We start from the raw sequence: 14,106 nt of genomic DNA on the forward strand, positions 1-14,106 counted from the left end.
GTTGGGAGGAGCATTTTTGTGGATCAGTTATTGTAACGTGCTGACTGATGTTTATATGTACAGCTGCTTTCTGGTGATAGAATCAGACCAGCTTAAACTTTCAGTTTGTTTGGTGCATGAAGACTTATTCTGGGGGTAATTTGTTTTAATTATTGCTGAGATTTGAAGGTAAGTCTTTGTTCAAGAACACTGTGCTTTCAAGACAGAAAATCCTCTCTTTTAGTCCCAATGTGAAAAATATTGTTACATGAATTTTTTTCTCTACTTCCAGAACTGCCTTTGTTTTCTCTCTCTGACACTTGTATTTGAGGATGGTCTGAAGATCATTAATGGCTGATTCTTTACCCTTAATGAAGCATTTTATTTTTATTAGAATTTTCAAATAAAGATGCTGCATATAGCTGTACACATGATACTAAGGAGAATTGATTAACTTCTTTGGACTGGAATCTCATAAGGGTATACTGGAGTAGTTCCACTAACACCAATGGACTTGAGCCAGACTATAAACTTTCTTTGGCTCTCATCCTTATAAGCTTGTGCAAAGTTTGATCTAGTTGTTATTGGCATAAGAAGCCAACTTGGGGAGCCCAAGCATTTTTCAGGACAAAGAATGAGCCAAATTTTCCTCAGTTTGTTCTGCAATTAAGCCATTCTGCACTGGCTCCTGTAAATCCCTCAAAGAAAAACTGATGATGCACAGACTAGATAAATGAGGTGGGTTGAAATCTGACTGATGCTAGGCTCAGAGGGTTGAGAACAGCGGCACAGTGACCCAAAGATTGTAATTTCCAATCCTATCTATTCATACGATAATATAGTCTAACTAATAAACACTGCTGAGCAAGACGGCTTTCTCTGAGCACAGCACTGCTTTAATGTGGTCCAATTGTTCTCGCTCTGCTTTGCTCCCTTGCAACTGTGTTTCTGGGTTTGAATTGTTGGGAGAGTTAAGGTCTCTGTGAGCCTGCCTGCATGGGGCTGTTAAACATCTCAAGGTGATTTCTTCAAAAGTATAAGGGCATTTGCTTTGCTACCTTGGGCAAATTCTGTTTTGGGAAAATGCAGGCTCTCTGGTGTTTCATGTATACACAATAGTCATTACCTGCTTTAAACTGCTGGCTAGGTTTGCTATGTAGAATTTAAACAGCTGCCAGAGGTAGGTGGCTTCACTCCAGTGCTGAGAAAAAAATAATCCTCTTTATAGTGAATTTGTAAATCACATTGGAGGCCTGCTGCCTTGAAAGACATGATAGAAATGTAAGCCATTATCATGTGTTATTACAAATGATGTCTCAGCCATTAAAAAAACAAATATATTAAGGGAATATTAAGATTGCTAATTCAAGCATTCAGAAGTTAGAAAATGCAGCAATTAAATCTGTGTGTACAGGCTTAACATCAGCCCCTGTCTGCTTTTAGGCAAATCAACACAGGAAACATTGTGCTCCTATCCTCATCTTGATATGAGACTGTTGCAGATGGTGGAAATTATCTCAGATTTTGAACATGAGTGTGCATAAACTAAGGTTTGAGAGAAGTCATACCTTTCCCAAGGTGGTTCAGATTTCCTAGAAACACTAAAAAGTGCACTGTTACTGATGGGACCAACTCCTTTCTCCCTATTCCTCCTCATATTTCCTACCTTTCAGCAAAGCATGGAGGTACTAGAGAAAGTGTTTGCATTACTTTTTTCAGAGTGAGACACTTGGACATTTTTCAGTAGTTTTCTTCTTTGATTTGGCTGCAATATTTTCATTTAAATGAAATAGCTTGAGAGAGATTGCAGGCATGGAAAATATGAGAGATATAGGGGGAATAGGAATACCGTGGAATTGTTGGAAATTGGCAGATACGTAGACACAGCATCATAAGGGAAAGTTTTAAATCAGTCCAAATGATGTGGAAGTAAAGGTGCAAAAACAATGTGTCAAAGCAAAGTGATATTCAATTGCTGGTGTGGGCTGGCCTTTTCCTGTTGCTCTCATATCTTGTGGGTTTTACTCATAAGCAACTTGTCTGCTTCATTCTCATTTAAAAACACTGAAAGTGCTTAATAATATTACTGGCCTTTTCTAGCCTGTCTGCAGAAGCAGTGATATTTAATAGCAAATTCATTGTTACTCTATAAGGAAGCTTTACCATAAAGGTCACCAAATTTGGTCAGTGCATTTTAATTTGTACACACGTTAAAGGTCATATTCCTCACTTCCATTGCAATAACACAGTGTGTTTACTCTCTTATCAGAGATGATTATGTATGACTAACTAAGGGATCTTATCAATGTAAATGGAATATAAAACAAAAATAATAATTATGAAAACGCTGGTGCAAGTGTAAGGGGATTTTTTTCCCCTCTGTATATTTATATAATGCATGGAGATAAATACAGATCTACAAGGTCTGATTTTCTGCTATGTTACCACAATATTTCCTTTTCCCCCCCATGAGAACTCCACAGCCTTCAGCAGAGGTTTGGCTGGTGCATATTGGGATGACAGTAGTTTCAGATTCATAATAACATCTCTGTATAAACACGTCCAAACGTAATTAAGGACCTGGGCTCTCAATCCAGCAGACCTCAAATTAGCTTTCAAAATGCATATTAAGGGCATAGACAAATGCTTTCGTGCAATTCCAAATGACCTCCGAAGGGAGGGTGAACAAAACTGTATGAACCTCTTTAATGTCACAAAACTCTCTCTACAGAGATTTGCATATAAAGTGTACCGTTTTATGTCAAACAGATTTGTTAATCTTACAATGAAGGAAACGGTACTTGAAAATTAATCAAGGTGGGTTTTCATTGCCCAGCAGAGGCCCTTGAAAGTACCTGACCTGATAACTGGAGGTTGTTATTGTGTGGTTTCTAAATTCAATCATTTTGGGCTTTTATTTGCTGGATGAGTTTTCAGGAAATAGATCTCCATAGTAGATAAATCTTCAATGATTTCTTTGCTCGAGTAGTGGAATTGTACTTTCAGAAGTTCTTGTAATACTGGCTCTGTTAGAAAAAGGCTTTATGATTTCTTCATTATTTTAAAATTGTGTTTAAAATACGCGTAAACATTTCTGTAGATAAAAATGGGTAGTCTTACTGACTCTTTCAGTATTGAGTGAGGGGTAGCTTTTAGCTTGCTTACCATAATTAGCTCTCTAAGAAACAATGACTAAAAAATGGACCACCTCCCCTAGGAGACAGGCTCTTGCCCATACCGAGAAACCTAGGTTATGTCAAATGCTTATATTACTTGGTATTGCAGGAGGGAAGGACAGAGACACATGATCTTGGGTTAGCCATCACGGGGCGATGCTCCTTCTCTACTATCATCATCCTTACCCTAGTCCAAGGGCTAAGAAGAGGGAGAAGTGGAATAAGAAAGTGGGATATTGGTGAGATTTGGCTAATGATAGCAATCTGTACAATGCTTTTGTCCTGAAGGAGATCTAGAAAATGTGACAACTATGGAGTTGTAGGGTATGTCTCTACTCTGAAGCAGTGTTGTATGTTCTGAGTTTCCCAGAACAGAGGAGCCATTCTAGTACGAATCCCTACCCGGACTAAAATGCTTCTTTCTAGGGCTTTTCTCCTCCTTAGTAGAACCCGTTGTGCAATCTCGACTTTCCTCCCTTGCAGTGCACAGTGTAACCAATCCATAAAGGGTAGAGAAGCACAGTGCTGCTTTTTTATATGTGAATCAAATGCTTATATTTTTTTCTATTCTATATAAATACAGGAAAAACAGATTCCTCTACCCTCACCTATTATTTATGCTTTGCCTCAGATAGCTTTTGAACCCTTACCAATAAAACATTTTTTTCCTCCTTGTAAATACATTTGCTTAGGAATTTCCAAGATGAATCTTTATTTTCTGGGCCTGAGGCTGTAATTGGCTTTAATAGTTTTTAATTACTTAACTATCTGTTGTGGAATAATTAAAATGTCTTTCAACATTTCACATTTCACCCCCAAGAAATAAATATATTCTGGGCTGTAAAATATGACTTGCAGCCTATTTTTATGAAACAATGAGGGAAAGCCTTCTTCCAGGCTCAGTCACATCCAGTTTGACAGTCAGTATAAAGTGCTTCTCAGCTGTGTCCCTAAATAGCCTTGCTCATTCCTTCCCTGTTTTTCACTCCTATTTCACATGTGTGTTTAAAGAGCCTATGTCAGGATTAAAATATATCTTTACCTATACTGTTTTACTAAAAAACCCTGAGAGCCTATCAAAAATAACTGTAAAAACACATTACATCTTACTACAGGATTAGGGGGTTTTGTCCCACGCTGCATTCTTGTCATCTGGGGAAAATGTGTACAACAAAAATAGATTATCTCCAATTTAATCAACAAATTCTAGGTGTTATGGGAAATGGGTTTATAACGGGTTGAGACAGAGCTATAAAACTGGAGCAGGGCAACATCATACCGTTCAAGATTCAGAATAAGCTAATATAATTAAAATGAAATCAGATAGTACTGTTTATAATTACTTCTCATACATTTTCTAGCAGAGGATAATACTTTCTGGTAGCTTTAAACTTTTCCCAAATTTAGCCTGAATTTTTGTTTCTTGCATTGATTCCTATATCTTTATTTAGATACTCATTTTAAGTGATAGTTAAAGACAGTCAATGTTTTCCAAAATGGAGTTTTGGAAAATGTGTTTCTCTGGAAGGAACATGGCTTTTATGAGATTTTGTTAAATTCTAGTGTCTCCTATATGTGGACAGAGCTTTGCAATTTAACAGGAAAAAATGGAGAAAGCAGCTATACCTTTTTGTCACCTCTAGGAGTGTTCGGTAAAATCTCCAGGTCTCTGGAAAAAACTCATTCTCTCAGTTTTTCTTGATACTTCTTTGAAGTTGTGTGGAACACCCTCAAAATTCAGTTTATACCAAGAGTATACTTCAGCTGTTGATATCTCTGCTGTGCCAATACTCCTAGGTGTGTCTTTTCTTTGGTAAGCAGCTACGTATGCTTCAAATGCAAGGGGAAGATACCGGGAAAAATTTTTTTATAATTTCTCCTGCAAGCAATCATGGGTGTAGATTTTAGGAACTGAGATGAGGTCACATTGCCTCAGAGCTTCCTGTGCTGGAGCCCAGGGAAGTCAAGGAGAACAGAGAATAGCATTAATTCACAGTGTGAAAGGAAGATCTTCAGCAGTTGAAGGGAGAAAGAGCTGGAAAAAGCCGAGTGAAATCAACTGCAGATTAGTCGGATGCGTGGGAAACATTATAAAAATGCAAAGCTCCCTGAAGAATTGTATCATAAAATAAATGATTCATTTTACAGGTCTTTTGGTTTTTTCGTGTTTTTTTAAATACTTAAACTTTCTGTGGCTGTGGCTCTGCTGTTCTGAGACTAACTAATTTTAAGGCAGAAACCTAGTAATATCTGTCTCATGACTGCCCTGGTGAGAAATGATCCCATTACAAGTCTGGAAAAGGCTTACCATTTGCATGTAAGCATAGATCAACCTTGATTCAAGGGATGGCATCATGAATCACATTTTGTTCTTCTTCTATTTTTTCCTTTGGAGAATTGGAATTCTCTTGAGACCACCTATACTTCTACCCATGGCATGTGTCTCCACTTCCTTGGCTTAAAACAGACATAAAACCAACACTGCATTGATGTTTGGCATAGAAAATACTAACTATATGATTCTGCTGTCATGGAACTCCTTTGGGAAAATCAGGATCTTTATGCTAATTGAAGAGTTTGCGTGGTCTCATGTGAATATGGTTTTAGATGGACACCCCAAGAAAACTTGAGTAGCTAAGTAAAATTTAAAAAACATACATGATGTACATAACATTATAATTACCCATTTACTGAGTAAGTCAGAGAACCTGTTTGAGGGGAGGGGAAAAAAATACTACCTGCATATACGTACATGGGAAACAAACTCTTGCATTTCCTAGATGTTGAGTGCTTACAATTCTGATGCTTCCAGTGTGAGTTGGTGCCTTGGGATTATTAAAGATATAAGGATGTGTTTCTTCCTGTCTCCCAACTTCCCTCAAGAATGAAAGTAATGGTATTAAGACACCTTTTATAAATTCAGTTGGCAATCAGATTCTGTTAACCTAAACTAGGCATAATAACAAAAGTTCATCATATTATTTTGTATGATGTTTATTAGTGTATATTTATGTAATGCTCAGGTGAGGGTGCCTATACCATGGTTTGCAGATCCTACCTGGTGAGCAGAACAATCTGTCCAAACTGCTGTGTTCTAATATCTTTCTCCTCTGATAAGGGCAGGGAATGGGTCACAAAAGCTCACAAAAATGTAGGCTTGTCCTCTTCGCAAGACAGGGTTGGTGAACTCCATGGGGTGTCAAGTCATATGTGAAGGGATACTTGCATAGTCCTTCTTGAAACAGCATGTGCATCTGTACCTTGAGGGTGCCTTTGCTCATATATCCGTATTTTTAACACGTAAGTGCCAAAAAGAAGCCGGAGTATACAGCCACTCTTCCTCGGTGTGTGAAGAAAAGATTGTGTGATCAGTTAGGGCTCAGAATCTCTGTTTCTACTGCTCCTCCAGCATGTACAAATTTATGACTGGAGACTATAGGGACTCGAAGAACTGAACATTTTCCTTATTGAAATATAAACTAAAGAAAGAATTAGGAATTAACAGGAGAATCCTGCAACAGATTATATGGCTGTGAAGGACAGCACTGGTAAATCCACTAAGAGATGTAAACAGAGCAGGAATCATTATCCTGACCTACCAGCTAGGACAAGGTTATAAAATGTGAACCAAATATCAGAATGCAGGCTTGGCTGTATCTCTTCTACCCTCTGATTAGTCTGTTAGACTGTTTATGGTTGAGTTTTATGCTTGCTTTATGTTAGTTAAAAACGAGAAAAAAAGAAGAGGGGGGAGAGTAAAGTGCAAAATAAGAGTGAATAGGACTTTGCAATGCTAGAAAGAACAGAGCAAGGGAATATCTCTGTATGAAGGAAACATCTGAAGTGATAACTACAGCCTTTGAAACTCTCATTAGGAGTATTTGAGAATGCTACTTGAAGCTCAATGACCCATTAGCATCCTCTGCTGACCAAACAAAGGCTCTGGAGTTTTATAAGTGGACAAGGACATCTAAGTGCATTAAGATAGTCTGCAGCTGAAAGTAGAGGTTCCCTCTTTTGGCTTTGAATTAATAAAGGTTAAAAGAAAAAGGATACCGTATCAGGCCTGCTGTCTCATGCACTCAGCTTTCAGAATGCATTGTAGCTACCCTCTAGAAATGAAGGCTGCAAGTGCAGAGCCTCTATGAAGAAACATCACTTAGTGGGTAAAAAAATTTGTCAGAGTGAGACGTAGCTCTTGTGCGCCCATATTCTCCCCCAAGAGTCACAGCAGACTGATTGAAAAGTGTGAGCAAATGGGCACCCCCAAGTAGGGCTTTTGGCAGGGGGAGAATAGTGTCCCCCTGCACACACTTTCCTAGCATACTTGACAAAAAGAACCTTCTTAGCACATACACATGGAATGATATATTTAAAGCACCTATTTTTTATTTCTTTTTTTTTTTTTTTTTTTTTCCAAACCCAAAGAAAACATTTCTGTGTGAGTAATTGAAAAGCAAATGGAGAGCCAAGATGAATCACTGATTATCTGCTGTGGAAGCAGGGCAACACAGCGTTTTAATTTGTTAAAAAATAATAATCTGGAAATCCACACTTTAATAAAAAACCACCAGTTTGGTTGGTGATTGATTCTGGAGGAGAGGGCAGATCATGCATCATAGTTCCCTGCTGGAAGCGCTTCTCCAGCTCTGCACAGCAAAACAGATAGGCCCTGGGAGGGATGTGGGAGAATGAAGCATTGGACTTCTGAGCACCAATGGAAAAGATGAGTCTCCTGTCCTTTGCAGTATAAGAGGCCAAAACATCTGTAGAACAAAACGGATGGGGAAGTATGCCTCTATGTGAAAGGCAGTGTGGTGCAGAGTGGTGTAAATCAGCTAGTAAAGGATCTGAGACAGACTGGGAGGGCTGATTACAGCAATTTGGGGAAGTAAGGAAGGAAAAGTGGGTAACACCAGTAATATTAACACAATCTCACTTGTGAGAGTGCTGCTTCAGTTGTAAGAAAGGTAAAGAACTCTGGAAAAAAACCAATTGGTTTATCATGTTAGGATGGTGGCTGGAGGACTAGTTGGTCTCGTCACCAGGAAAACGTCTGAGTTAACTGTTTCACTGAAGTTACTTTGTGTGTGTGTGTGTGTGTGTGTGTGTGTGTTTGTTGGATAAAAGGATTACTGACACTGCAGGATCATGGAAACACCCTTCTTCTAATCCACCCAAAAAGAAGGAAGAGGAATTGAACTATCTACAAAAGATTTTAAATGGGAACAAACAGTATTATGTCCATGGAGGTCACTGGGAAGTCTGATGGGTTTAAGTAGAAACAGACATCAAAATTAAAAACCTGTAGAAACTCTTTACCATATGTTAATTTGAATGAAATCAAGGTGGTTAATGCTGGAGGTACATTTCTCTACCCTGTAAACAGCCTGCCTTATTGCTAGATTTCATTGCACAGCATGGTGGAGAGAGACTTCTTTATCTTATAGGAGACAGTCATCTTCTGGCAGTCAGAAATCAGATTTGACACCCCTAGACCAAAACCAAACTGAATGGCCTTACCCAAGTCCAGCCCTCCAAGAAGAACCTGAAAATTTAGTGTGACACAATGATTCAAGCAGAGAGAAAGTAATGGAGAAAAGTGAATGTATTTAAGGGGGAATTTCACTGAAAAAGAAGAATCTGGATTGTCCGGAAGGATGAGTCAGTCCAACAAAATAGGCAAATTCTCCACTTTGCATTGACTTGTTTCAAATAGTCCTACCAATGGAAAAGTAACAACATTCTCTATCTTCCTGTTAAACATCCATGTATTTAGTTCTTTATCTTTCTCCTCTTAGCTACGAGCCAGGAAGATGAAGTGCTGCCTTCTCACTGTCGCATTGGCCGTTCTGCTGTTCATTGTCATAATCATCGCGGTCTCAGTCAAGCACTGATCTGGCTACAGTTTCCACAGGTAAAATCTCTTAACTATGTCTTTTATTATACTCTGTAAGATAGTCGGGAGACAGGTTAGGAAGCTGATTACGGTAAGAAAAAATTATCTTAGCTTGCAGATTCAGGTCTGGCCCATGAAAATAATTTCCTTTAAAGGGTATTTGAGCTCAGAAATAACATCCTTAGTGGATATTTAATGTAAGCCAAGGTGATATTTAAACAAAACATTTTATTACCCTTTTCTCTGCTGTTTGTGTTGTGTTTGATTTTATGTGGATCTCATAATAATGCTAATTGAATAAATACCAAACCCATATGAATTAGAGATGCAGAAGCGGTGTTAAAGATCCCAGACTGAACCAGGGTTGGGGTCAAACCAACATGCCACCAATATGCTGAGATGTATCAAAGTGCACCTACTTTCTGAGATATTTCAAAGAGACCCTGGAGCCAAGCCCTTCTGAGGAGCAAGAAGACAAAAAAACTTGAGATTGCAATATAGACAAAAATAAAAATGGTTTTCTGGTGATCTTTGCTCTGGATCCACCCCTAAAACAATATCGGTCTGTATCAGGGAGACTGGTCTGTAACCTTACCAAGATAAGTGAGACATCAAAGCAACTTCATCCCGCTAGTGAAGTTTAAGCTATAGTATGTTTTCTTTTTAAAGAACGTACTTTAAATGTAAAACATAAGACACACAAATTTTTCCTTTTTTTTTTTTTTTTTTTTTTCCCCTCATTACCCTAGGAGAGTGACTCATAAGTTAGTTCTGATAAAGCATTTCTGGGTGTCTGCTTCTTTAGAAGGTTGCTAGGCCATTATTCAAGGAGAATTTATCAGATCTGTGTAATTTCTACCACCCAAAGGGCTCTGGCATTCCAGGTCTGCATACCTGCTTCCATGGCAGGGTTTCTGACTGATAAAGCCAGAACCCAGGAGTATCAGTGGGACTTTTCAGCAGACAGCAAGTAGGAGCCCTGAGGAAGAAAGCAATGGAGGGTGGGGACTATTTTTGGTTTAGACACCTCTCATGTCCCACAAAGACTTGCATAAAGCATGTGTAGTATCAGTCCTGTATTTAGTTAGATACTGCATTATACTGAGGCTCACTGGGACCTTTTACAATAATTTAAATGGAGATATCTTAGCCTGAAATATCCGTTGGAACTACCCTAGAGAAAGCACAAATGATTGCTAGATTTTGTTTATTGTTTTGTTTTACAAGAGTTCAGTGTTACTTGACAATGCTGTCTTTCCGCCTGAGGATGAAGTCAATGACCTCTAACGATCCTTCTGTCTTCATCATGCTCTCAACTGAAACTAGCAGGGCTTGGTTCAAAACAATCACTGAAAGATGATTCTTCACACAAGATGTACTTACACTTTGGAACGCCTCCTGGCATGACATTGTGGCTGCCAAAATTTGGATACAAGAAGGATTTGCACAAATCCATGAAAAAAAAAATCTGTTGAAGGATGTCAAGTACCACCTCACTAGTTTTGGAGAGGATTATCATGAGCCCTACATTATTGCTAGGAGAAATATTTGTCAATATTTTTCTGCACTTGCTTGTTTGACCACCACTGAAGTGAGGATGATATCAGTGAGATGGACATTTAGATTGATTGAATATGGAAGTTCTTATGGCGTGCATATATATATATAAATATATATATATTTTTTTTATCCCTCTTTTACATAAGAGACACTGCTTACGGATGCAGATAGTGATCTGCTGATTTAAATCTAGAGCAACTACAATAATTTTAGTTGCATTACTCTGGTTTTAGTTTGCATTAGTGTGATTTTAAAATGTGATCCATCATGGTAATCTATAATATAATCAAGTTTCCTTTATATATAGTTAAATACTCCTATCTACTAGAAATCACAAATTTTATCAACAGTTGACTAAATCTAGATACATTTTAATCTAAATCACTTAAGTGGAGAAAATCAGAAAACCAAAATATTCTTACAATAAAACTCCTTTGGAAAACTAGAGTTAATCTTCTGTTAAGACATCCATGCCCACAGGGAAGTGAACCTAGAGATACTAATGAAAGCCCTAGGAAAAATATAATGCTCTACTTTTCATCATCAGTTGTGAAACTAATTATTAAGCATCTAAAATTTGATTTACTTTCTAGCAGTACAAATGTTGGCAAAACCTGCATTGAGTTATACTGGAACAAGTATGCTTTCTGATTATTATAAACTTCTTAATCTAGATTGACCCCAAATGGTGTGCAGCAGATTTCACATTTATATTTTGAAGAATTATAAAACAGAACAATTTCAGAATTTCCATGTCCATAGTGAACATTTTTTCTATTCTGAATTGCAACACAAATGGATTTTAAAATACCAGTGGATTTAAAGTTTCAACTGCCTCAACAAACTGTTTCATATAAAACTGTCTTACATACTTTAGGGAGATAGAGAACAGCTGGATTTTAACATATAACAGCTCTACATGGCTGTTCAGAGAAAATAAAGGGAAGAAAGCAAGCTAGGGAACTAGTTACAAAATACTCTTATTGGCACAAGACACGTAACTGAATAAAATCCCAAGTTTGCTCTGAGCTGGATCAGTAAGGAGCCAGAAGAAACAGAACCAGCCACCCCATTCAAGTGGTTTAAGTCCCAGTTGCATGCTATTCAGTGTAGGCTTCTTTAGCTTTCATGAGTGCAGCCAAAATGAGAAATCCAAAGGTCACTATTCAGTGAGTTAAAGAAATGATGCCATTAGTATCTGGTCACTAATGATTGTTATAATCATGAACATATAGTCTTCTTCCTTTATTTTTTTGTTCCTGTTTTTACTCTTGCAATAATGATACTGAATCAATGGCCCTTTTCAAAAGGACAAAAAAGAACATTTTTTTCCTCACCACAAATCAGACATGACTTTGGCAGACAAGCCTATTCCTTCCATAGGAAAAATCACTTTATGAATCTTGAAAAGTGAAAAGCACTTTTCCCCATGAATTTCTCAAGCAGCGGTGGCATCATTTGCTGCTGGCTCAGAGTGTGCAGAGAGACCAGCTGTTCAGGAGAGCTCTGAGCCCTGACTTCTGCCAGTTGAGGCCCCCACCATAAGTATGTCACTGCTCCCTTGGGGCAGTTTTGTCTGGCAGAGAGAGAGAAGAGCATCTACAGAGGACTCAGAGAAACTCCTGGGGACTTATGTCTGTGCGTTTGTTTGTGTACACCTCAGGAAAATAACCCCAAAACTTTGGGGTCACATTGCTCATACTGTAGCAACATTGCAGCTGCTCTTTTTATTCTTATGCTACAACATCAGTAAACATCTCAAAAGGACAGTATTGCAGTAACAATCTGAAAGAAGCAGTCTGAAGGAAGCTGTAGAGACAAATGAGGTCTCCCTTCAGCATCCTTTTCTCCAGACTAGACAAGCCCAAAGTCCTTAGTCGCTCCTCATAGGACGTTCCATCCCCTTCTCCAGTTTTGTTACCCTCCTCTGGATGTTTTCAAGGACCTTCATACCCTTCTTAAGTTGCGGGGCCCAGAACTGCACCCAGCACTCAAAGTGAGGCTGCACCAATGCTGAATACAGTGGGATAATCAGCTCTTTTGACCGGCTGGATAAGGCACAGACAGCATCGATTCACAAAAAGAAAGTCCTGACTGGTGACCAGTCACCCACGGTGTGTCTCAGATCAGTTCTGTTCACTGTCTTTATCAGTGATCTGGATGCAGGAGTTGAATGCACCGTTAACAAGTTTGCTGATGATACCAAACTGGGAGGTGCTGTTGACTCTCTTGAGAGACTGAAGGTCTTGCAGAAGGATCTAAATAGATTGGAGTATTAGACTGTGATTAATGTGATGAAATTTAACAAGACCAAACGCCGGATTCTGCACCTAGGATGGTGTGACACCAGATACAAGTATAAATTGGGAGAGGAGTGGCCTGCAGAGAGGAATCTGGGGGTGCTGGCTGACATCAGGCTCAATATGAGTCAGTACTGTGCCCTGGAAGCCAAGAGGGCAAACCACATCCTGGGGTGCATCAAACACAGTAGAACCAACTGGTCAAAAGAACTCCATTTTTCTTTACATGACTTTCAGTAGCACCCAGTATAATCTTCTTCATAGTTTTCCCAGGAACTGAGGTTAGACTAACAGATCTGTAGTTCCCTGGGTCTTCCTTCACACTCTTTTTGTATTTTGAATAACACTGTGTCGTGGTTTGATCCCAGAGGGCAACTGAGCACCACGAAGCCATTCATTCACTCCTTCCCCTTATCAAGAATGGGAAGGAGAAAATGAAGCACAAATGGATCAAAGAATCCATCTAAAGACAGGGAGAGGTAGCTCACCCATTATGGTCACAGGCAAAAGACAGACTCATTAGGAGAAGAAAACATCACTTTAATTCAAATGTTAACAAGACAATACTTAACAGACAAGGTGTGGACAATGAGAAGCACCACCACATCCAAAAAACACCTCCCCCCACCCCTCCCTTCTTCCCGGGCTCAGCTCTGCTCCCAGTCTCTCTACCTCTTCCCCCTGTGGCACAGGGGGCAGGGGTTGGGGGATACAGTCAGCTTGACGCTCCTCCCTTCTCAGGAGGTGGGGTGAACACCTCACATTCCTTCCCTACTCCATGTGGCTCCCCCTCTCTGCAGACAGTCCTCCATGAACCTTCTCTGCAGTGAGTCCTCCCCATGGGTTGCAGCCATTCCCACGCTGCTCCGGCGTGGGTCACCCTCGCACGTTGCAGTCCTCCCAGTGCTGAACCACAACAGTGGGGTCTACTTCTCCCTTCAAGAACCTGGCCTGCTTTAAGCACAGCCGCCGGTTCTGGAGTGGGTTTCTCCACAGGCTTCAGGTCAGCCTCTGCTCCACTGTGGACCTCTGTGAGTGGCAGAGTGGGCATCCCTGCCATCTCACCACGAGATACAGGGGTCTCTGCTCCAGTGCACCTCCCCTATCTCCTTCTCCTTCCTTTCTACTGACCTGGGTGTTGTCCTTCTCCCCACTTCTCCTCACAAGTCCTCCTCAGAGTCCTTTTCTTAAA

At 39.5% G+C, this 14,106-nt stretch overlaps 1 protein-coding gene across 9 annotated transcripts in view; it reads left to right on the forward strand.

Annotated features, from left to right (window-relative positions):
- The window catches only part of TSNARE1 (t-SNARE domain containing 1), a 491,281-nt gene that overhangs the window by 415,176 nt on the left and 61,999 nt on the right, over positions 1-14,106 (forward strand). For 8 of the 9 annotated variants that reach the window (XM_042786051.1, XM_042786060.1, XM_042786057.1 and 5 more), the window contains one exon: positions 8,957-9,072. In XM_042786051.1, coding sequence (XP_042641985.1) covers positions 8,957-9,052 — 96 coding nt within the window. In that variant the 3' untranslated portion in view covers positions 9,053-9,072. Of the gene's footprint in view, positions 1-8,956; positions 9,073-14,106 lie in introns of those variants that run through there. The other variant, XM_042786058.1, reaches the window with a different exon arrangement.

The sequence above is a fragment of the Tyto alba genome, unplaced genomic scaffold (assembly GCF_018691265.1).
Source record: "Tyto alba isolate M040663 unplaced genomic scaffold, T.alba_DEE_v4.0 Super-Scaffold_9, whole genome shotgun sequence".
Lineage (NCBI taxonomy): Eukaryota > Metazoa > Chordata > Aves > Strigiformes > Tytonidae > Tyto > Tyto alba.